Genomic DNA, 26,759 nt, shown 5'->3' with positions numbered 1-26,759 from the left:
TAGGGTAGGAAATGGTACATACGAGCATAGAACAGAGCAAAGCAAATACTCCGGAACTATTATTTAGTGCGAGTGAGTGGCGTTGGAGTGAGTGTGAGTACATATATATGTATATATGAGTGTGCGTTGTAGTTGTTGCCTGCTACAGGGTGGATAATAAAAGGAAAGTGCGAGTTATTGAGCTGCTAAGCAGTCGTGAGCTATTAAACAAATGTGCCATGATTGGCGTGGGGTCAATTTTATGCGGGAACGAAATATAAATAAGCTGCCGGCGGAAACTGCACTAAATTTATTTATTTAGTAAGGAGTTAACACATTATTTGGCTCCGGTAGCATTAAAAGCGGCGAGTAGAATATGCATATAGTGCTAATATATTTAATAGAATATCGCTTATGAGCCTACTAAAAGATTTTATGGCAGTAAATGTGGAGAGCGTAATAAAATGAAACGAAGTTACATAGTCCTTTTCTGATGTCGGGAAAAATGAGTAAAAGAGGGAAAAAGAAGATTTGTACCGGAAAGGCAGTATTGTGATGCCACTTGTTTTCTTTTTGTTGTTATATTTTATGATTTTTTGGAATATTTCAATTATTTATTAAATTTCTGGTTTAAAAATAATTAAATAAAATATTGATTTACCAATACCCGAAATCAAAAAAAATTAGGTTTTTGTAATTTAGAATTAAAAAATATCAAAATAAATGTAATTAAAATACAAATCCGTTAATACGTGTATAAATATTTAAATTAATTTTTTTGTTTAATTCATCTTTAATTTTTTTTAATTATTTTAAAATTTTTTAATTATTTTAAATTTTTCTGATTATTTAAAATTTTTTTTTTTATTTTTTAAATCAAATTAAACTTTTTTTATTTTATTCTGAATCCTTGTAAATGTTTTTTAAGTTATCTGCGAATTTAATTTTTTCACTGAGCTTTGGTATTAAAAATTAAATTTTTAAAATTAAAAATTTAATAAAATATAATTTGACAATACTTATACGGTTTAAACCTTAGAAAAAAATTTGAAAAAAAATTTATAATTTAAAAATAAAAATGAACAATTAAATATGTAAAAATATTTAAATTGAATTACATTTTTTTTAATTTTTTTTTTTTTTTAAATCAAATTTAAATTATTTTTATAATATTTTTGTTTTCAATAAAATATAATTATACCAATGACAAAATTTTTAAAATCTAAAAAATTAAATTTGAAAAAATAAATTAAAATTTTTGAGATACTTGAAAAAATTAAAATAATTAAAAAAATTAAAAAAAAATAACTAAATCAACAAATTCTTAATTTTCTTCAAATTTTAACGGTATTAAAATGTTTATTCAGCTATGGTAATGGTAATCTACGAAAGAATAAAAATTGGGAAATTTAAATATAAAAAATTTTATTATAAAAAAAATAAATATACTAAAAAATTATAAAAATTAAAAAAAAAAAATTCCGAATATTTTTAATATTATTAATACTACATTTATATATTTTTCATTATTTATTTTTTTTATTTCATATTGTTAATTTTTTTATTTTTCATTTTACAAAATTCTTTTATAAATTTTAATTTTAGTTCTTTTTTAATTTATTTATTTTATTTTTTTTATTTCTTTAAAATTTTAATTTCAAAAAAAAAATAAATAAATATACTAAAAAATTATAAAATATTATTATTTATAAAAGCGAAATTTCCGAATATTTTTAAAATGATTTTTAATACTAGATTTTTTTTATTTTTTAGTTTTTTATTTATTTTAATTTTTTTAGTTGCTTTTTTATTTATTTTTTTTTTTAATTTAAAATTATTAATATTTGTTTTCATTTTACAAAAATTTATATGGTTTTTCTGATTCTTCTATTTTTGATCATAAATGTTTTCCCTCATCCACAAATTAACAAGTAAATGATAATTAAGCAATTTAAACTGAATCTACTCACCACAGCGCGCCCCGCTGGCGTCCGATAGATGTCACTGGCGCCTGAGAGGCTCTGAAAATATTTCTTTGTGCCGTAAACGGTATCCATTTTCGCGCTCCTTATATAGTCCGCCGTGTTTGTGAAAGATGAAGTGATATATAACAACAACAAAATATAACTCACACTTTAAATTTCAATACACTAGTGAGCACTGAACGTATCTTTATTATTTTCCAAAAAATTAGGTAATAATCACACGCAACGCAGTATTTTAAAATTCAAAGGGATTTCGAAAATTTTCACATAAATAAATTTTTTTTTCACTGACAAACAAGATCACATATGCATGTAGTTGAGCATCAGCGCTGGCCAGTGGCTGTGAGCAGCATATCGCTAAGAGAATGCCGGCAATGTCATTGTCATAACGTGCGTCACTCACACCGTCTTGCGTGCAACATATCAGCAACGGCGTTGAAGTGACACCTGAGTCGCAGTTGCAAACGTCGCGCAGGTGTATGCGTCACTGTGTGTGTATGTGTTATGGCGCGTGGAACTGTATTGATAGCATCAACTAATGAATGCAGCGCAGCAAAAAAAAAATCGCAAAAAGTTGAAAAAGTGCAGCTGCTGCTGTTCACGCTTAATATGCGTAATGAAATTGAGCCGACAGTGGTTGTTGTTAATCGTGTTCTTGTTGTTTCTGTTATCACTTGCACGCTTTTGTTGCTGCCACACTGCTCTGCGTTCTGTTGCCAACCGGCAGCGTTTCGACTTGTAAGTTTGCTTGTTCCGTTGGTTTGTTGTTTGGTGGAGTTGTTACTGTTGTTGTTGTAGTTTTTGCTTGCAGCATTAACATCAGTGTTGGTTGTCGGCGTTATGACGTTCGCTGACGATGAGCGATGAGCTGCCGCCGTTGGCTCTGTTTTTCAGCTACTCGGTGGATTTTCTGTTGCAGGTGAAGACTTTTCATAAATTTTCTGTAAAAAAAAAATTAATAAAGTTTTTTAATTTAAAGTAGTGATAGTGAATTTAAATTTAATTAAAATTTTTCTTATACATATATTTTATTTCAATAAACTTTTGTAATTTTGAATATGAGAAAAATTCACATTAACTTCACAATTGACTAAATTATAGCTTAACTTATATAAAAGTCGGAAACTAAAATTTAATTCCATTTTGAGCAGCTTTATTGGTTCAATAACGGAGTAAGTGAATACTTCTAATATCTACGTCTGTCAATTTTAAATAACTAAGTTGCCCATTTCTTCCGCACATTGCTTATAATCAATTCTAACTCCATTCCTACAGTTCTGTTTTTCAGCATAGAGCTATTTCTAGTCTTATATGAAATATATTCTTTCCAGAATTGATTTACTTCTAATCCTATACGAATACATATCAAAATTTAATTTTAAGGTACTTTAATGCAAATCTCTATTATTGGCATCAAAAGAGTCTCATTGTTATAATCCTCGACGAGAATGACCTATGACCTACTTTCTTCTTTTTCGGCTGTGATGACCTTCTTACTTTCAGCGAGTTTTGAAATTTTCGGTTACTGTAGCGCTATCCACTGGGTTATTGCAAAGTTTTGCCGTCACTAGTAATGATGCGTTTAATGAATGTAGGCTCCTCAGCTACATTGTGAAGCATCTCTTTTGCGACCACATAGGCGACAATTTTGAATTTTTGGTACCCGTCTTGGTATCAGTGAGATAGCAGGGGATCTCAAAATCTCTTGTGAATCGTTTCACCGCTTTTGGTTAATGATTCTAGTATGAAGCAAGTCAGTATACCCGAATCATTAACAAAAATGCGTTGAGACGATTCACATGAGATGCCAAATACAAGTAAAATCGTGATCCAATTTTTTTCGGGGGTTAAAATAGTTGTCGAATTTGAAAAAATTCTGGTTTTATTATCGTCATAGGAAATAAAGTATGATCTCGAAAGAATTTGTATATTTAACACTCATAAAAGTCGGTGTATTCCTGTTTTCTGTATTATCTGCGGTAACCTAATATTTTAAAAATTAATAAGCCTGACAATGTCCACAAGTACGCGAATACCGTGAAGAGTCGATTCCGTGCCGTTTTCAGCAACTTGGTTTGGAACGACTTGGCGCATTTTACGTCGAAATCTTAAATTGAAAGCGTAATAGCTCACAGCTTGTGCAAGAACTGAAGCTCTCGACTATCCTTTCGAAATCTTAAATTGAAAGCGTAATAGCTCACAGCTTGTGCAAGAACTGAAGCTCTCGACTATCCTTTCGCTCTATTGGATCTCGAATCCGACTTCGGTAGAGGGCGTTCCTAGCTAACGAACGAGCAGCTCGTCAGTTGTCTCCGAGCATCTGGAGTGCCAGGACAAACATTTCCGCGCGACGTGTTTCTGTAAGTGGTCCAAGCCAAGTGTTTCTGTAAGGTACGCGAGAGACGTTCGATATGATCAAGCAGGCTTACCTAGAAATGGCTTTAGCAAGAAGTGGTGTGTTTCGGGGGCATCAGGCCTTTTGGAGGACCGGGAAGAGGTCGCTGATGAATGAGTAGGCCCAAAGTGAAAACGATGCTCATTGTTTCTTTTGACATCAAAGGCATCATTCACAATGAATTTCTTCCTGCTGGACAAAATATCAACGCCAAGTTTTACATGGAAGTCCTCAAGAGACTCAAACGAAAGGTCAATGAGGTCCCAGAAGACAACGCAGCCATTTGGAAGTTGCACGACAACGCCCCGGCTCACACCGCTCCCCCCCGGACGTTTTAAAGCCTTCAAGAATTCTTCTGCGACAACAAAATATATTAGAAATTAAATTAAACTTAAGCACTTGAGGATTGCCACCCGCTACGTATTATATTTACTTAATTGTCAAGTCACTTTATTTAGCCCGCAATTTACAGCAGACAACTTGTTTCTTTTCTGCAACAACTTGAAATATGATATACGCAACAACAAATGGGAATAGTTAGATAAATTGCAAGTCAGCGGGTTTAAAGGCCAGACAAGTAGTCAAGCCGCGCACAAAGTCAAACTGACTGACAATGCCAATATCACAGCGCCACAGCGAAGAAAAGTGGACAATCCTGTATATGCAACAAACAAGCGGCCGCAAGGAGTGGAGGCATTGAAAAGCTGCATGCGCAAAATGAAATAAAAATAAATTAAAAGCAGAAACGCTACAGGGAAATTCTCACTTTTCGGCGAAAACTTCAGCGGCAACAAAAAATAAACAACAACAACGGCAAGCAAACAAGCACAATGCAACGCGCAAAGTCCAAGTCCAAGTCTAAAGCGCACAAACGAACGCGTCACCCGCTTGGCGACAAATAAATGGGCGAAGCAGGAAAAGTGAACAACAAGCCCGTGGAAGCGACCAGCAGCTGCCAACAAGCAAACTGGGGAGTTTTACCAAATTCCGCTGCCACAACGGCGACTGCCCGCCTTTCTTTGTTGTTTGCAACAAAGTTGAGAACGAGTTTTGCGCGCGCGGCAAGCGCCAGCAACAAAATGTTGCAAGGAGAATAGTGAAAATTTTCGGTGCAAAAAAAAAAGCAAATAAATTGCACATTCAAACAGCCAACAGTTTGCAATGCAATATGGACTATGGACACAATGATAGCAGCAACAAAGATTAGCGCTTCGTAAGACAACTTTACAACAAAGCAGCGCTGCTTAGTTACAAAGACGCCTTTCTTGCCTCTTCTTAGATGGAGGAAATACAGCTAACAGCCGCTAGCAACAGACAGTTAGTGGAAATTGGAGCACAAGAGGTGAAGACTACTTAGCAGCGTGCGACAATGAGGCACAATAACAACAAAAGCAATGTGCGGGCAGTAGAGATAAAGTTGTGTGATTAGCCAGCGGCTAATGGAGTAAAAGGAAATGGAATGTGTTGGCAAAGAGCATAAAAATGTAAGAAATGTGAAAAAAGTGAAAAATAATATACAGCTAGTTAAACTAATTTGAATGCGCATAAATTTGGCAACACTGCGTTTTGTTATTGAAAACGCCTACAATACAGACCGGACTTTGAATAAAGTTTTAAAGCAGATTCTTAAGTAATGCTTTGTTGCTTAAATTTCCTCGACTCTGACTTCATGTGTACGCCTAATTTAACAATCATCGGACGGTAAATACCGTGATGAGATGAATTGTGGCAACTCCGCCCTAAACAAATTCCACCATGCCTTTGCAGAGTATCAGATGATGTGGTAAATTCTTTTTACAAGTCTTGTCGCACTGAACGATTATTAATTCAGAAGCTTCCTAACCCCAATCGTGTCCACGTGTCACAACACGTACAGCGGCAATGACGTTTGATCGTTTAGGCGTTCGCCATGAGTAAAACCAACCAAAACAAAAGACAGCAAAGACGCAGCAACACCGACGAGACGACCTCTTACTACAGAGTTCAACGTTATCCGGAGACGCTCATCATGTGCTTTTCAGCGACACAGCAACTGGCCTCCCTGTCATATCCTAACGGTCACTCAACTCAAATTCCCTGTGTTCTGGACCAACGATCCCGCGCTCTGGTTCATTCAGTTGGAGGCACAACTTGGGTCGCGAAACATCAGAAATTACAAGACCATGTACCAGGCAGTCGCTGGTGCTTCGAAGCCTGAGGCACTCAAGAAGGTCTTCGACATCATCAGGGCACCACCAGCACAAGATAAGTCTACCTGTCTAAAAACCAATATCATTCAACGTTGGCTGTTGGCAGAGCTTGAACTTGGGAATCGAAAGCCTAGTCAACTTCTCACGGAGATGAGGACCCTGGCTGGCACCAGAGCATCAAAAGTGCTTTTTCGTAGTAAATGGATGGCGCTGCTGCCTGATATCGTGTACAGAATCCTTAAGGCCGTCCAGAATAACCAGCTCACCGAAGTTTTAGACAGTGTCAAGAAAAATCACACCAGCTCTCAAGTCATTTTAATCAGCACCCAGGCTCTTCCAGCTCATGTCCATGCCGTCGCAAGCAGCGGTTACATTTCGCAGTCACATCTCAGTCACGACACCTCGTACTCTGTCGCACTCTCCGAGCTGATCAGCAAACTCAGTAAGAGCAGCGACAGAAGACCACGATCATGATCTCCAACTTCAGAACCATCAGGCCCATGTTTTTACTTTGGTAAGAGAGCCGATCGATGTCTTCAACTCTGCACCTACAAGCCTGTTACCAATCAGAGAAATTAGCTGGGCTGCCGTCATAAGTCAAGGCGGTTGGCGACAGTAGTCATCATGTTCCATCCAGCAAGGAGTACCACCTGCATGTACATAACAGATCTTCACGCCAGAGATTCCTCACTGATTTTGGTTCTGTGGTCTCTGCAGTACCACAAGCTTTTATCATGCAAAAACTAGAACCCTCAGTGTTTAAACTCTACGCTGCAATTTCAACTAACATCAGCACGTACGGCTTTTATAATACCAGTTACCCTCAACCTTGGTCTTCGTCGAGCACTCACATGGCTCTTCATCATCGCTGACGTTCAGTCTGCGATCATTGGCGCTGACTTTATCGTACGCTATGGCGTACTGATAGACCTCAAACAATATCAACTAATCAATCCGCTAACATCACTCACAACGACGGGAGAACTTGCTGAAACCACGGAATACGGTATTTCGACAATGGATCAGCAAGCCCTCTTTAACTCCCTTACTAATAACAGGTATGTCGAGCTGCTAATTTGGTCAAAGTATAAATAGCTTTATCGCTATTATATCAGGTAATCAGTTGAAAAATATTGTCAATCAATTAAACTAGTATTATTTATTAATTGACTAATTTAATGTAGACAATTTATTTATTCAGGAAATTAATTGAGTAAATTACATTAATTGGTTAATTTATAATATAAATTGGCTAATTGATCAAATTAATAGTATTTGTTAATTGACTGAAATAATATAGCCACTTTATTAATTGACTCAATTAATGGACTCAGTGTATTAATTGACTAAATTGAAAATAATATTATCAAATTTTGAATTCATTAAATTAACATTATCAATTTGCAATTCAATTAATTAACGTAATCAATTTATTTATTGAATAAATTAAAAATATTATTGCAAAATTTTTACTCATTGATTAGTATTACAAATTTTTTAATTTACACAATTAATGTAGTTAACTTACTAATTCTCTAGTTACTTAATTAAGTGGCTAAATTAAAAACCAATATTAATTAATATTGTAAGATTATGATCACGTAAATTAGTGATATTTATTAATTGACTCAATTAATGTACTAAACTTATTAATTGACTAACTAAAAAATAATATCGCCAAAATTTTAACTCATTAAATTAATATTATTAATCAGTGAATTGACTCAATTAATGTGTTCAAAATATTAATTGACTAAATTAAAAATGTTATTGTCAAATATGTTACTTATTTATAATGTCAAATTTTTAAATCATTAAATTAATATTATTAATTAGTAAATTGACTCAATTAATGTGCTCAATTTATTAATTGACTTAATTAAAAATTTTATTGTCAAATATGTTACTTATTTATAATATCAAATTTTTAATTCATTAAATTAATATTATTAATAAGTAAATTGACTCAATTAATCTGCTCAATTTATTAATTGATTAAATTTAAAAAAATTATTTGTCAAATTTTTAACTTATTAAATTAATAATATCAATTAGTTTATTAACTCAGTTAAGGTAGTCCACTTATTAATTGATTAAATTAATATCTTTTTATTTCAATTGTTGATATTAGCCATTTTAATTCGATTTTAATATCTAACCAAAAATAACTTCTTCATTAAACTATTCTCGAAAATTATTTTCCAAATAAATACGGACAAAAATTGAAAATTTTTGAAATTTAATTATGAAAACATACATATATTGACTCTTCACAATAAAAAATTATCCTTGTAAATATGTCTATAAGGCAAACTTTCGTATATGACAAGCTTGCTAATTTCATTATTTATACTAAAATGAATGAAAATAAAAAAAAAACTGTTAATTTTCTTAGTAAAACCAAATAAATAAAACTTCCAAAAAAAATTTTATCCTGAACTAACTTTTTTTGTGCAGACAATTAAAGAAAATTTTCTCAATTAATGTGAAAAAATTTATGATTTTATTATTTATTGCCATATTACTCATGTCAAAGCGGCGCCGCATTTAATTTAACACATATTTGTGTCACTAGCAAGCTGCCAAAAAAGTACAAGCAAAAACAAAAAGTGTTTCGACAGGTGTGGTAACTGATTTTACTGCAACTTTCCAACAAATTCTTACTCAATCACATTTTATTTCTTTATATTATGATGTGAAATTCCAGCAAGCGCAAAAAAAATTAAATTTTTCGGCTTACTTCAGTTGGCGCCGACTTCTTTCTACATCACAGATACATACATATTTAATATTAGTCAAAACTTTCATCAGGCAGCTTAGTGGCACAGTGGCAAGTTCATAACGCTTTTGAATGTCCGCAAATTTATTGATATTTTACTCAATATATCACTGAGACGCGAGCGACAATAATTGGAAATTTTAAACATTGATAACTCCATTAGTTTGCAGCATAATTGCCTGAGTGCCACAGCCTTGCCACCTAGCAAACTGGCTGACCACAAAGCGCACACCAAGTGACTGTGGTGTTTATTGGCGTGCTGGCACTTTGATATTTCTTGCAACCGAGCATAAATATATCCAAATATGTTGCTTTGTATTGGTAGCGCCATTGAGGCAAACACATTACTGTCAACAGCACGGTTGTGGCTGCATCATTAGCGGCAGCGCTTGCCACAACCAACCAAGCGCCATATTAGCCACTCAAATAGTCATCCAGCCGATGTTGTTGTGGCCAACAGCAGATTTGAGTTTAGTTTGTTGTTACTGTTGTTGTCGTTTTCTTTTTTGTGCAACAAAATATAAGAATTTTAGAGAAATGCTTGCATTTACAGAATTTGCAATTTATAACAAGTTTTACCACTTCCTGCCTTACGCCCATGGCCACAAGCAGACACTCCTTTCGTGTTACTTTGCACTTTCTGCTTACCTTCCCTGTTCAATTCACTTCCACCGCTTCTTTATGTTCGCCGCAAACTTCAATCTTCATTGCTTTTGAGCAATCACTAGCATTTAGCCACCTTTCTCTTCCGTTCGACGCGCTCTTTCTCTCTAACTTACTCACACTCACACCCTCCAACTTGTTCTCACTCTTAACTGCTCACCTTTTTCGCATCATCATTACTAAATATTTATATTTAAGCACACATACATCCATACATTTCTTCACCTCTATCCAGCTGCAGTTGGCATGCGTGTTGCATGCATCTTTGCAACATGAAATTGATGTCGTGTCAGCTCAGCATTGCTTGTGTCAAATGCCAGATTGCTACTGCCACTGTCGCCACCGCTATCTCAGCGCCGGCTACTCGTACTGTGGCCTCCACTGTGTGGCACCTTGCCGATCCCGCTGTTGGCAAAGTGACAACACCAAGTGTACACACACACATACACAAAGGAGCAGGCGAACAGCCAGTTGTTGCAAGATAATCAAATGCATTTATTGGTGGTGTGTATTTGATATCATATATATAATGTACATATATGTATATATGCCTGCCTGCGCGCAAAGCACGCTCTTGGGCATCGCAAATATTCCCTCCGCTCAAATGCTGGCAACACTCAAATACACAAACATACAGCCGCAAACTTTACTGTTTATACTTATTTATTTATTTGTATTGACTATATGTATGTATGTATGTATTTGTTATATTGCTTGTAATCAAGCAATGCCAATAGTTTGCGTCAAATATTGATTCATCGCTGATCGATTGGCCAGCCAGCATCACTCTTACATACGCACACGCATTTCATTTGGTCTGGTATGCAGCACACAGCAATGAAAGTGATTGAAGAGCTTGTCGTCGTTATTATTACACATATTGCTGGTGAATATCCATGCAGTTGCTTGCTTGTTGTTGCACGTAAATATGTACATATATGTAAGTACTTTTACTTGGATTACAGTTCATTCGTGCGGAAGTCTCGTCAACTAGCCACGCACGAATTGTTGCCAACGAATAGTTGTAAATCTAATAACTTCGTTACTAGAACTGCCACAAATGTGGATATTATTATATTAAATGAAATCATTACAGAAATTATTGAGTTATTTTATTGTGGATCTTCTTCTGCACTTATTTATGTGCCCTATGGGAATCTCTATTAAAAAATGGTCGATTCAAACATCACCAGCTGGCTTTCTTCCTTAAGTAATTCAAGTAATCCGCTGGAAAAATATGGTTAATTGACTAAATTAATCTCATTTTTAATATAATAAAAGAAATTTCTTATTTAATGTAGCGAAATTGTTAATTCACTAAATTAATATTGCAAATATGTCAGTTCTCTAAATTAATATTGTCAATTCGTTAATCGACTATTATTATTAATTGACTTAATTAATTTATTAAATTTATCAGTTCATGCAATTATGAAATTGTTAAGTAACTCACTTCTTCTAGACAATCTCATAACTGACTAAATTAATATAGCCAATTTGTTAATTGAATATCACAATATAGTCATTGTGTTAATTAAATCATTTACTGTTGTCGACTAGTTAATTTACTCAATTAATCAGGTAAATTTATTAATAAACGAATTAAAATTTATATAATAACTTTACTAATGAACTCCACTTATGTAGTCAATTTCTTAACTGACTAATTAAATATTGCCAATATCTAAATTTATTCAATTAATATTATCACTTTGCCAATTGACTCAATTAATCTAGTCACTCATTAAATTAAGACCTCTGTCTTTTAACTTTTACACAATTTCTGAAATTTGATCTCTTTTTTATATTATATTAACTAATTTTATACTTAATCGAAATATATTACCCCTACTACAATTATATCAGAATTATCCCCTAACAATCCTTCTCTGTACCCATCTTCCTCCCTGCACAGTTTAACCAGTAGGTATAAAAGATGATCCATTTAGAGGTTCCCTACTTTTTCAAAGAAAAACATAGAAACCTTAAATTTAGTGGGGATTGTTTATTATGACTCTAAAGAACATTCTTTGGCATTTATTTTTTGAAGACTCTTTCTTTCAAATGTTGGTCGCGGCTTGGTTTCAGATGGTGCATCCTTTGAATCTAATTTTCTATGATACATTCGAGCATTCCGATCCGTAACTGGCGAATTCACGCGAGATGCTAGCCCGAATCGAAGCAGAATTGTCCGCATAGACTTCAGACTTTACATAACCCTACAGAAAAAAGTCTAACGGATGTCACACCGATCTTGATGGTATATTAACCGACTCAAAACATGAAATTATCTGCTTACCGATGTGTTCTCTCCTTCGCCGTCTTGTTGAAACTAAATGTCGCTGAGATCACGAGCTTCAATTTCAGGCATCAAATAGTCGGTTATCATGGCGCGAACACGCCATTGACGGTTACTTTCTCACCGGCATTATCACTGAATATGGACCGATAATTCAGCAGCTCTTGAATTCAGTAGCTCTTCGTCGCACATCCGGAAAATTTGCTTGTTTACATATCCATTGTGTCAGAAATGGGACTCATCGCTGAACAAAATTTGGCTCAAAACTGTGGGATATTTTTGGAATTTTTCAGTAGCCCATAGAGCGAAGCGATGTCGCTTAGGAAGATAGATTGTGTTAAGTTCTGCACAAGCTATATTTTGTACGCTTTCAATTTAAGATTTCGACTTAAAATACGCCAAGTTATTCCATACGTCAGTCCGAGTTGTTGCGAACGGTGCCGAATCGACTCTGACCGTGTTGGTGTTGCGAATAGTACACTCAGTAGTCCGAGATGGCAGTATGTCTCAGACAAATATTCGGGTAAAATGTTTCTTAGACTCTTCAGCTTGATTTCCGTATTATAATATTGAATCTGGTTCAATATCTATTTGGGAAGTTGCATGGGAATTTTTAGCAGATGGCAACACTTATTTAAAAAAAAAATGTCCATTAGGTTTTTTGAACATTTTAGTTTTTTACCCGTTTTTACGGATTTTGTTTATATGACCATTTTTATATTTATACTTTTTTAAAAAGTGGCAACCCTCTTTTCAAATTAACTTTACCTTTAAGGATTTTAAAAAGGTTTGACCCGTATTTTTGCTTTTAGTCCACATATATAATATGACCTATTTTATATTAATGAAATTTTTTAAAAAGGTGGCAATTCTACCATCTTATTTATTATTTAAGCAATTTAAAATAATTACTGTTAAATATTTCTATTTTTTGGTTTTAATGTATATTTTTACAAAATTTAATTCCTTCAAACAAGTGGCAACCACCTAAGAGTTATTTTAAAAGGGAAGTATTTAAAGACTGTTCACTAGTATTAAATCCATTTTGTAGTGCTTTAAGCCCTAAAATTTTTTTTTCTGAAAATTTTCAAAATGGTGGCAACCTTGTACCTTTGTTGTTTGAACTATTGACTACTAGATTGATCAATGTAAAAGGATTATTCATAGCGGTAAAACCTACAATACATTAGGAATCTAGTACGTAAAGTAAGCGTGACGAGATTTTGTTGCGTAACAAAATTTTGTTGCATTTTATATTTATATACATGTAGTATATTGTGGTACAAAGTAGTTTCACTACCAGCATTTAGAGTAAAAGCCTCTATTTATCTGAATCTAAATCTGTCCAATTGAAATATAAGCCACGCTCGAAGTACACAGTTTGCCACTTACGAGTCGTACGTTCGTGATAACATTTTACTCCAGTTTCATGGCGTGGCAGGTACAACAGCGATTTTACTTTGCCGGCCAAATGCTGACCGCGCAAAAGTAAATTTTTGGCACAAACACTAATGTATTTAATGTATGTGTATGTGTGTGTATGGGATGCAAAAGTATCTAGCACATTAGAAGAGCCGCTTTGCATGAGATAAACCGATATAGTAGTTGAGTATGTGTGTGTGTATACACAGCACTATTCCGGCTGCATTGCAAAAGACTTGACACCGAACGTGACACACGACTTTAACGACTGTCTCTAACACTCATTTAAGCGACGAAGTGTTTATTTACACTTCTCTTTGCCACTTGTGCGATCATTAAAATTGCTACAATTAAATTTGTCAAAATGTCTGACCAGCGCTTAGGCGGTCGTGTGAATCGCTAGCCAGCCAACAAGTATGACGGCTACCAGTCTCAGAAGTTGCACAAACCAACACGCCAAAAGGCCGGCGTGCACCTGCCGGTCGCACCTCAACAACGAAAACTCCAACCGGACCAGACCAGCTCCACTTCGGCTACTCGCTTTGCTATAATTTTCATATGTTTTTGTGCGCCTTTGCTTCGTCGCTATACACTCAATCATTGCAGCGTGCTTTTGTGCCGCATTTCCTGCCTGCTTGCCACATTTCGTTGCCGCCGTTGGCGCAGACTTCCAGCTAAAACGCCAACTCCAATGCCGACTGTCTGTCGCGCAGTGAGAGTTAATTCTTTTCGTTTTCTACATTATTATGGATATTAAGTTTGTACGTGCTAGTATGCCCACACACACACACACGCACATGCATACCTATTTACTTGCCGCTTATTGTCAATATGTAAGTAGAAAGGAAATTGTAAATTTCCGTTATTGATGCGATAATGATTATATTTATTTGTGTTCGTTCGCCAGCGGAAAGCACGATTGGGCGTTTAGTAAAAATGCCAGCGTATCGGCAAATATCTGTGTGTGTCTATGCTTAGAGGAAAATTTAGCCTCAATGCTTAAGTGTTTCTTAACCTAAATTGTTGTTGAAAAAATGAAAATTTTAATACTGAAGTTAGCAATAACATTTAGTTTTTATATTTTTTAATTTGTTTTGTTTTCTCTTTCGTTGCCGCAGCCAAGAAGGTCAGTGAAAACTTACTTTGGTCCACTTTTGCAGCTTGCGAATTCATAATTGGGTTAATATATCGATTAAATTAGCGATTTTGGCTATAAAATAATTTTTGAAATACAGAAACAAATAAGCAAACCGGTTTAGGTCAGCTCAAGTTAATTATGCAGAGAGCGCGGTGAAGCGGAAGAAGATGTCATAAAATACTTAATTTAGTTGAATATTTTTGAAGTTATTGTTGTAGGAAATGTGGAACAATAATTTCACTTTAAAAAAGTTATAAAAAATCAAGAAATTTTTAATTTGCTATAATAGTTCTTTCTCTCTAATCCACTAACAACCTCAGCCAGCAGTTTCCAAGCAGAAGTACTATGTAGTGTAAAGGGCTGTGGTTTCAATTGAATAACTACCGGAAGATACAAGAAGCAACCATATACAACACTGCTAGCCAAGTGGTATTGCTGGCCTTTTCGAAGCGACTTATAATTCCCTACGTAATCAACTATTACCGAAAGGCTTTCAGCTCATTGCTAAGTCAACTCCACTTGTTCAAAACTTGAGTTTCCAGCCACCGGAGCATTTTCAACAACGAACAAGTGGACAAGTTGACCAAGTTAGCAGCATCTTTAATACCACGCCCACTGGATACAATCAAGCGAGATTTATACTCACAGAGCAGATCTAATTCAATAGCCAACTGTCAGATAATTAAGCAGATATGGCCCAAGTATGATAAGCCTAGAACTAACGAGTAATTACATAAGTCTCAGAATAGTATTTACAAAATTACGGCTACAATAACGGAATACTGGCCTTTTGGAGAACATACAACATATATTTGCTACAGCTGCAAGCTGGAAGTTGATAAGGAACCACTTTCTCTGTAAATTCCCAGCCCGGCCCAGCTGTTACACAAAACATACAGAGAAGACTTCGAACCTATTACACACTAAATTTTAAATACCTGTTCACAAAAATCAAAGCGGATAAAAGTAGTGTCATTGAGAACACCTAACGGTTTGAGTGCAAAGATGAAAGGAGATAGCAAGATTATAGTGTTTTACCAGAATTTAACCATTTTGACCGCAGCTTATGAGGAACAATGTATGGGTTTGCAAATTTTTCCTGGGCATAACTAGCCGTAACTCGCCAAATAATGCACCGAATATTGGTTTTCGTATCGTCCCAAATTAAAATTTAGCAAACGAAGTGAAATCAATATCAGGAAGCCAATAGGCAGGCCCTTCTTAACATAACATCTAGTAAAATCAAAACCATATTTTTTTCAAAAGATTTTATCTCTCGTCTAATGAATCGATCGGATTACGCTATATGGCACCGAAGAAATAAGATTTTGTACAGGAAACGCTACACAGACAGTCTTGTGATTGTTTATCCCAGTATTGCTTCAGCATGCGTCAAAGATGGACACCATTAAAGTGGAAGTGCGACATATTCCACAGGTTTTCTTCAAATCCAACCGTCATGTTAGCACTGCTTTGATTGTTCAGAAGAATTCCAAGTGCAACCGGGTCCTTCTTCATCTGGTCTTTCCAATGACCATCCTTTCCTCTGCTTTCACCGACGGCTACTGCCTCGAATACTGCCAGAACTGTAGTGTTTTCGTCCATTTCGACGACTTGACCTAAGAAACGTAGTCACTGCCTCATAATCCGTTGAACTATGTGAATGCCGTCGTATGTCTCGTACAGCTCATCGTTCCATTGGATGCGAATTCGCCGTGGCCAATGCCCAAATGATCATTAATCTTCCGCAATACCTTTCTCGTAACGTTGAGTCATCAGATGTTGTCAACGCCCTTGCCTCTGCACCATATAGCCGGACGGGGATGATCAGTGACTTATAGAGTTTGGTCTTTGTTCATCGAGAGGGGAGATTTACTTCCAAAAGTAGAGCGTAAGCTTCATCGTCATCGATTGGGGAAGCGGGTTCACCATCGCATTGTGTTATGCTTTCACTGCCATTCAGCCGGCTGGAAAAGTGTTCCCTCTATAATTTTAGTATGCTCTGGGATTCAGTCACTAAGTCAACTCTGGGGGGTCTATAAGAGTATGATCCGGACTTGAAACCTGCTGTTAGTTGCCGCATCTTTTCTTAAAACTTTGGAGCATTGTCATCTAAACTAAATTAGGATCTATAACAGTCAACAATTAGATCGTCTGTTATAAGCAATCACCCAGAAGCAGCCAGGGCGCTTGGTTGGGAATCATCTGTGATCATACATATTCATATGTGATAATTTCCTCTTTATGTCTATGGCAAATGAGTTTACTGGTAAAATATTCACCTTAAGTGGCGCTTGTAGTTAGCATGATAAGAGACTGATATCTCTTAGGAAGAAAGAAAATACCGAAACATTTGCCTGAGGAAGTCACCTATCTTTAAAAAAGTGTGAACCCATATTGCCTATAGTACTTAAATTGAACCAGGCAGTAACTTTCTTTTAAATACTAGCTTTGAAAGTTTCGTAAGAATTACAAGCAACCTATTTCGCTTACCCTTGTGCCAATAAGGTTAGGTTAGGTTAATCTAGTAGGAAAATAAGCTACACATAGACCTGTTTGGTATCTTGCGATACCAGATTAAGTTCACTTGCTAAGCTAAGTAGGAATAGTAGAGGAGTAGTCGTTTAGGATGCCGGTGCTTGACGTGAATTTTAACAGATTCTGCGGGCTCACTGTCACTGCCTCCTCCATACTACAATGTTGATCACATTTTCGAATGTTAGTCGCACACCATTCTTGGCAATCCCGTCCGCTATTTCAATGTCACCGATGCCTTTGTGGCCTGTCAACCAATAGAAGAGAAGTTGCTTGCTTCTGGCAGCACTTTCCACTACTGTCCAGCTTTTCAAGACACTTCTGGCCGATATACGATACGGGGTTACTGCCTTGATTGCTGCTTGGCTGTCCACGTAGATAATGACTCTGAAATTGCCTACAGGTGCACTAGAGGCCAGCTCCACTGCTTTCGCAATAGCAAAGTCCTCAGCTTGAATATATCGAAATTGAAAAGTCGTGGCTTGAACTTAATTTTATGAAATATTTTAGAAATGTTGTTTTTCCAGCAATTTGAAAAATTGAAATTGAATTTGGTTCTCTTTTAAGATTTCCACTAAATTTCTGTATATAATTCCCAAAACCTGTTCAAAACTCTAAGCACCTTCCTACCTTACACACCTTAAAGCTGCCAAACATCAATTTAAAGCATTTATTCAATCAAATTAAATCCCACACAACACTTTTGCATGTGCCAAACACAAAGAAGCAAATTTTGCCTTTTACTTTTTTACAGTTTTGAGGTCTCACACACTTCTCCTTTTAATTTCCAATTACATGTAAGCACTTCAGCATTCGGAACGCTTGGATTAAAACGCGGAACAAAAGAGAGGAGTTCTATGGGTATAAAGCTTAAATGGCGGTCAATGTGTGGGAAGGTCCAGAAAATTTGCTTCGCTTTGTTTGCAAAATAAAAACGGCCTTTGTAAACTCAAAACACAAGTATGCTCCAAAAATTATTACAACAACAAGAAAGTGAAAAAAGTAAAAAACAAAATAAAATAAAATGAGCGCATGGCAAATAGTATGGAAAGCGTAAAAAGAACTAAACTTTTTCCACATATGCTCAAATCAAATGAATAACATAATAAAAGACCACGAAAAAAATGCCAAAACAAAACAAAATAAAATGTAGAAAAAGTCAAATTAATGAAAGATTTACTTAAATGTGGAAAAAGGTTGCCGAACAAAAAGAAGAATTCTTACAAAAGCATGAAGACATGTGACCTACTTTGTTTAAAGTGTTGCGCATGCGCAAGCAGCGTTAGCTAAACGCGCAGTCAAGCGCAAGGAGAAGCAACGCTTGGGCGCTGTGTTGGCGGTAGAATCTTCAAAGCAAAAGCAGAACGCGGTAGACAGATATACACAAACATACTTGCACACATACTAAATGCAACAACAAATTGTTTTCTTCTTTTGTAGTTGCTGCGTTGAAGAATTCTACATATGCCTGTTTTCTTTAAAGGTTTTTATCCGTCTGTGCGCACAAGTAAGCCCATAATTTAAGTTCTTGGCATTGGGCACACTGCGGTTTTTATTGTTTTTGCCTTTTGCCTCTTTTTCTCCCAAACAGTAAGCAGCGACCGCAACTCAAAAAGGTAAAATAAAATCTAAATGAAGTCACCAAAGCTTAAACGCATAGGAATTTTTTGTTTTCCATGAGTTGTGAAGAGACAATAGTGAAAGCACCCTGTAGGAATGGTAATGCCAAAGAAATATACTTTTAGTAAAGAAACTGATGGCTACTAAGTATATGAAAACTGGTCTTGAGGTGGTTCCATTTACACTAGATGGAAGTAGAGTAATCAAATGAAAAAACCTATTCCTATTTCGTCTCTAAGACTAATTAGAATTAGTACTTAAAATAATTATAATTTCTTAATAAGCTCTAAAAGGTATGGCTTGTTAATTTATCGTCAAGTGCGATCCTCTTTAAAGTCAGTCATATAACCCATAAACGTATATATATTTTCGACTCAGGCTTTCATGAACTATTTAAATTATCAGTACTTCTATATTAGGTGAAGTTAGGTTAGTCCGATAGATCCGTGAGCCACGCATAGACTAGCTTTGATCCTTAGCGATGCGAGATGGAGTGTTCATGAGTAGTCGGAATGACAGCTCTTGACGCGAATTTCAATCAGAATGTTTTGAGACCTCACTATCGAAACGTTTTCCAAGGTGTGTAACCGTGAAGATCACAAATATTTTAAACATTGCCTTACTAGTGTAAAATAAGTGCACAAAAGATGCTACATAGTTTCTCTAGTGCCTTGCTTTTGACATTTCCTGCACTCATCTTGATGTGTCAGTTCCATTTTGCAGGCGACCAGTTATACTTATAGTATATGTACTACTGATACTTTATATCATCCGCAACATCATCACCCATCTTGAGACTCCGCATTCATTATTGAATAATATTCGATCGAATAGATCACGTCCAGTACACAGTGAAGAAAATATAGGAAACGTAGCTTAGAGTGTACACGAAGACTGTAAAAAGTCGATTCGGCGCCGTTCGCAGCAACTCGGACTGAAATGAATAATGAAAAGACTTGGCGCATATTACGTCGATATCTTAAATAAAAATCGTTCAAAACACATCTTGCGCCCGAACTGGAGCCGCTCGCCCTTCCGAAGCGACATCGCTTCGCTCTATAGGCTCTTCAAAAGTTCCAAGAAGATCCGACGTTTTCTTGGATAATTTTGTTCAGCGATGAGACCCGTTTCTGACTCAATGGTAACACGTAAAACTGCAGCATTTGGGTCGAACAGGAGCTCGAAGAGATTCAAGAGCTGTCATTTGATCCAGAAAAAACAAAGGTTTATATCGGTATTCTGCTTGAGACGATTGTCTCATGTTTTTTGTGACTATAGTAATTTAGTGACTCTGTCAGTCAGGAATCTCATTTTTATATTCTAGCAGATACAGTGTAGTAGTATACTGTATAGTAGTATACTGTATTTACCAGAATACCAAAATGAGACTCCTGACTAACAGGATCACTAAATTACTATAGTCACAAAAAACATGAGACAATCGTCTCAAGCAGAATACCGATATTAGTGTGTTATGTGGGCCGGTGGAGTCATCAGTCCATGTTTCTTCAAAAATGATGCCGATGAGAACGTAACCATCAATGGCGACAACGATAACCGACTATTTAATGCGTGAAATTGAAGTTCGTAATCTCGGCGACTTTTGGTTTCAATAACCCGACGCCACTTCTTACACATCGCACCAGTCAATGGACTTATTGGCAAACACTTCGTTGAGCAGATAATTTCACGTTTTGGGCCCGTCGATTGGCCACCAAGATCGTGTGATGTCACATCGTTAGACTTTATGCTGTGGGGATATATAAAGTCTAAGTTTATGCGGACAATCCCGCTTCGAGTTAGGCCTTGAAGCAAAACATCAAACTCTGGCTTAACTTAATATAACTTAAACACTGAGTAAGTCGGCTTTTAAGATCTTGATATATATTTAACAATTAATTATTTAATTGCCTGGGTACCTGGTCATATCGGCGTCGATGGAAACTGTAAAAATGCGCTTTACCCAAATCTGATTAGGATGGGAATGAGCCGGTATTCTCCTGTCTTCTTCAGTTCTAGCGCTGGATATATGGCAATTCACGAGGGAAGCAAGCGTTGATCAACAATGAACAGCTGAGAAATCTTTCTGGCTTAGAGAGGAATGGAAGAAGTCTATTGAAGAATGGAATTCTAATTGAAGACTGCCCTATTAACACTCACGTAGATTTTGGAGGACGCCACTTATGAAAGTGACTTGGAGGAAGATGATGTGGAATCTTCTAGACACTTTCTCCTCCACTGTCTAGCTTTTGCTACACTAAAGTTGAAGCATCTCACTATACACACACCTTGAATGAACGAGGCGAATTGACTGAAATTGATTTCACTTGCCTCAATAAAATTGAGATCATCTCAAGGCGTTTTACCGATATGATACGATTTCTACTCAAACAGCCAAGCTTCATCGGGAATGAATTTTGGCAAAAGTGGTGAAAACCATCCAAATAGACCCAAGTCAAGGTAATAGCTTTGAAACTGAAATCTTTCATCTTAGTACTTCAGTCTAGCTGGTATCACAACAAGTATTTTTCTAATAATTTTTTTTTCACCTACTTGATTTCATTATATTTCTTTCTTCTAATTTATTTTTTTTTTTTTATTTTTTTCAACACTTTATCGACTACAAATTGGTTTTCTACAGTTTTGCCTACCCCACTCGAAGATTAATCTTTAGTTTCGGTTACTTTTTTCACTCCACCTTCTTTTAGCTACCAATAAGTGAAATTAAGGCGGTCAGTCGACCGATTTGCCTGGCCGTTGGGAGCGTGAGAAATGCGCTAACACCAAACTCAGTAAGCATATGTCAGCTTGTATGTATTTCTATAAGTAAGACTGTATGTCTGTTTGTTTGTGCTGTATGTATGCAGTGTACGTAGTGGGCAGCCATTCATTTTAATCACTGATTTTGATTCATGATCAGCAGTGCACGTTTTGAACTCGGTTACTTGCTTGCTGTTTGCATATCATTTTATTTATGTATATATATTCTGTATATATTTATATACTTATCTCTAGTACATACTTTTAACTTTATTGAAATTTCTTAAACTAAAAGCCGCGCTGATTCATTTCATCTAACCAAAAGTTCACTGAATTGCTATGTGAACCACACCTGAGCTTGAAGCACTTGCCTGCACAAAGAGTTAAATGTATGTATGTGTGTGGGCTTACATATCTTCAATCGAACATAAATCTTGTAAAAATTTCCACTTTAAGTAGAGTTCAGTAGTCGTATATTATGTGTTGTTGTAAGATTTAGGCCGTGCTTACTTATGAGAAAATGTATTTATATCTCCAGTACACAAAATCAATGTCGTATGGTGACTATCAAAGCCACTTCGTGTGTGTATGAGCCTGTTTGAGTGCTCTTTTTAAAAGTTTGTCCAACTGATATACACTTGTAAACTATGTAGAAGTGTGGATTTGTATACAATATATATAATATAAGTATATATGTATATATGAAATAAATATCTTGAGTGTTCTCTTATAGGTAGGCAAGTAGTTAAATTTTCTTTAGCATATTTAACCATTATTTTAAGAAAGGAAAAAAACGTTTACTTTGTATACCCAAAATATATTTACAAGAGCTTGATTCCGATGCAATTGTAATCCTATCTGGATGATTTCTTCGGAGATTACACCATTTCTTTAAACTATAACCCACGACGAATTTCCCGAAGATACCTCGTCAATTGAAAAAGCGTTCTATACAACACTTTAGACTCAGCTCGCCATGCTGATCACTTATGATATGTATATCTTGTAGTGTTTCAGACGGTTCCATCTGTGTGTTACAGCCTTTGTGGCAAACTTTATATACCCTCTTGAGATTATGAAAACCCGTCTTTTGGTGGCTGCGGTTGAGATCCAATAATTCGTCCTCATTATCAAATGTCATAAGCTTTGTTCTAAAGCTGAAAACCAACTTCAAATAATGTACTCGATGCTATGGCTTGGTAGAAACTGAGATACTCTTCTTAGATCTCACTATAATCTTCTTTTTATACTCTCGCAACAAAGTTGCTAAAGAGAGTATTATAGTTTTGTTCACATAACGGTTGTTTGTAAGTCCTAAAACTAAAAGACTCAGATATAGGGTTATATATACCAAAGTGATCAGGGTGACGAGTAGAGTTGGAATCCGGATGTGTGTCTGTCCGTCCGTCCGTGCAAGCTGTAACTTGAGTAAAAATTGAGATATCATGATGAAACTTGGGACACGTATTTCTTGGCTCCATAAGAAGGTTAAGTTCGAAGATGGGCAAAATCGGCCCACTGCCACGCCCACAAAATGGCGGAAACCGAAAACTTATAAAGTGTCATAACTAAGCCATAAATAAAGATATTAAAATGAAATTTGGCACAAACGATCACATTAAGGAGGGGCATATTTGGACGTAATTTTTTTTGGAAAAGTGGGCGTGGCCCCGCCCCCTTCTAAGTTTTTCGTATATATCTCGGAAACTACTATAGCTATGTCAACCAAACTCTACAGAATCGTTTCCTTCAGGCATCTCCATATACAGTTCAAAAATGGAAGAAATCGGATAATAACCACGCCTACCTCCCATAAAAAGGTTATGTTGAAAATCACTAAAAGTGCGTTAACCGACTAACAAAAAACGAGAGAAACACAAAATTTTACGGAAGAAATGGCAGAAGGAAGCTGCACCCAGGCTTTTTTTAAAAATTGAAAATGGGCGTGGCGTCGCCCACTTATGGACCAAAAACCATATCTCAGGAACTACTCAACCGATTTCAATGAAATTCGGTATATAATATTTCCTTAACACCCTGATGACATGTACGAAATATGGGTGAAATCGGTTTACAACCACGCCTTCTTCCAATATAACGCTATTTTGAATTCCATCTGATGCCTTCTCTTTATAATATACACATTAGGAACAAATGATGATAGCGGAATAAAACTTTACACATATATATATATATAACTTTTCAAGGTCCCTTATATTGAAAACGAAGAACTCAGTGCCTAACCTAACCTAACCTAATTTTTCACCGAAAATATCGGTAAATCTCTCAGAATTTAATTCTAATTAATTTTACAGCAAAATAAAAAAATATGTAAATGACGGATAATGAAATCTCGATTATCACTTTATCATGTGAGAGTATAAAATGTTCGGTGGCACCCGAACTTAGCCCTTCCTTACTTGTTCTATACTGCAGCCTTAGCTTAGGCACGTTAAGTTGGTACAAAACAATTATGAATAAAAATGAGCGCATCAAAAGTAGAACTGATGAATTTGGTGAATATGTTATAAATTGAGCTGACACAAGAGTTAAAGTTCATATATGTATAAGAGGATTCTGGTAAATAAATACGTAGACGAAATTCTCAAAGACTTCAACGGCATTTTTTGACAGATCACGGAAGAGTCCTGACAAGCTGTCATGTTAATTTTGTTGAGCAGATAATTTGGCTCGTTCGAATGATAATATTCCCTAATAAATTTAAAGTGTCTTTGTTTTTTTTTTAACTAGGGAACCTCGAAATGGATCAACGTTTATTATTGATCTTTCGTGAAAGAACGTATGTCCAGAAATATGAATAAGGTTGAGCTAAATAATGTTCATACCCCAAAGCAAGCGCAGCAAGCAATGCGACTACCCTCAACTTGAAGCCGACGTGGGAAAGTTCATCGAAGATTTGTGAAATTTGGAAACAATGTGTAGCATTAAAAGCTTTAAAAAAAAATTTAATGAAACTTATCCTCTTACTCCATGCATTTTTGAAAATATGATTGGAATGACTTTTGATATTAACTTTGTGAATAATGTTCTAAATTTAGTCACTAATTGCTTCAACTGTTAAATTTCTCATTAAATATCACACAATTCGTATTTTCAAAGTTGATTGCTTTTGTATAAAGTTTAATAGTTAATATTGGCATATTTTCTAGCAAACGATATTCCTTGAAATTTATTTTCATAAAATCAATTCCGTTCTCTTGATTGGCACACAAATTCACGCCTGAAGAAATACAAATTAAAAATTTTGTGATTATTAATATTTTTAGTAATGCGTACATACATACTTACATATGTACATATATGGGCTTTGATGAAAATTGCTCATTGGAAAGCCAACAACTATTTTGTACAATATGTGTATGTATATTTATTTATGTTTTTTTACAAAATTTTAAAAAAGATAGTTTCGGAAAGAGAAATATTTATTAATTTTTATGAATTCGAAAAGATATTGATAAAAGTTACTCATTTGCTGATACTTAGTACTAAAGGGTGTGTGGTCCACCGAAAGAAAGAACTTTCATTAAAATACATACGAGTACTTCATATAATGGCCAATATAGACTGTGTACAGAGAGCCAGAAAAAATACAAGAATTCTTAAACCACTGTGAATCCACATAATCTCCGGAGACATAGGCTTTATTATATTTTCAAAACAGTTAGGGATCCTTACTAAGCCACCAGTAATATAATCCGCTCGGCTAGACTGCAGCATAATAAGCGATGTTGGCGTCATTGGGGAACGGGTTGGAAGTTAGAGTCAAGAAAGAATGTGTTGTAGGCTCACTCGCACAATTGTCTCTCTACAAAACAGTCGGTATTCAATATGTATGTATATTATCGTTTACATGTGCGTATCATATTTATATGAGGTCCTCTGCTCCGAATTGAGATAACAAAGTAAAGATATCTGCTAGTATATAATATATATGATATATGGAAGCTTAAAATCATCAAGTAAATTTTTGTACTAACAATTACTACTTCAAAGTTTGCCACATGCTGTTTTTTCTTTCAAAATCTCATTATTCCCATTGTAAAGGCCAATAAGCCAATGTTACGTGTAAAAAATATTGTTATTTTGGAAGTAGGCTTGCTTGTAATCCATTTGCGTCTATTTTTAACTACAACAAAACAATTGTGTCAGAATATCACGAGCAAAATTTAAATCAAATTTGAAAAATATTTTTACATCACGACTATCTTGCATACTACGATAGTTTTGTTACTTAACCGTTAAGGTAACCATTAATTTAACTGTTAAATTAACCGTTAATTAATCAAAAATGCATTACTCTAAAACACGTTGTTAAAACAAACATTCCTTTGGACTTTCAAAAGCTACCTAATAAATATTTTTTTATAAGTTTGAGTGTATAAAAACATATGTACATACATATATTTATACACATATGTATTTACAAATACATATATGGATTTAATTAAATAAATGTTTAGCCAAAATCACAGAAACTGACCACAAAAAAAGGAAAGCGTAACAATATACCGGTAAAAATGTGGAAGTTATAAAAAGCATTTATATTTTGCAAAAAACGTATTTTTAACAACATTTGCTGCTATTGATGAATGAATCACTGCAACGCTTTGTATTTACTATGCAACATAATTGCTCAAATATTAAATTTTTTTTTTTATTTACTGGTAAGTATTTTCTGTGATTTATACTTTTTATAGATATCTGAAATATTTATACCCAAATCAGGGTACACGACCTTTCCTCATCAAAAGACAACTCATATGTCCGAATCACTGATATCAGACTACTATAGCATGTAGCTGTCACACAAACTGGCCGACCTAAGACATGTTCTTGTATGGAAAGCTTTTTTATTTTAGAAGATATCTTTTCGAAATTTTGCATGGATTATTCCACAGCTCCATTCAATGATCTCCTAAAATATTGTTTAGTTCGGAGAACTATATCACATAGCTGCCATACAAACCGACTGAT

The 26,759-nt window shown here is 35.2% G+C and overlaps 1 protein-coding gene across 1 annotated transcript in view; it reads right to left on the bottom strand.

Moving 5' to 3' along the window:
- Positions 1-26,759, bottom strand: part of LOC105222289 (mucin-2) — a 127,365-nt gene that overhangs the window by 48,951 nt on the left and 51,655 nt on the right. Inside the window, exon 3 of the mRNA XM_049446751.1 lies at positions 1,950-2,905. Within this exon, the coding sequence (XP_049302708.1) occupies positions 1,950-2,036 (87 nt within the window). The 5' untranslated portion in view covers positions 2,037-2,905. The remainder of the gene's footprint in view (positions 1-1,949; positions 2,906-26,759) is intronic.

The sequence above is a fragment of the Bactrocera dorsalis genome, chromosome 1 (genome assembly GCF_023373825.1).
Source record: "Bactrocera dorsalis isolate Fly_Bdor chromosome 1, ASM2337382v1, whole genome shotgun sequence".
In the NCBI taxonomy this organism is placed as follows: Eukaryota; Metazoa; Arthropoda; class Insecta; order Diptera; family Tephritidae; genus Bactrocera; species Bactrocera dorsalis.
The sequence above is the reverse complement of the archived record's forward strand: the minus strand, read 5'-3'. Positions and strand labels throughout refer to the sequence as shown.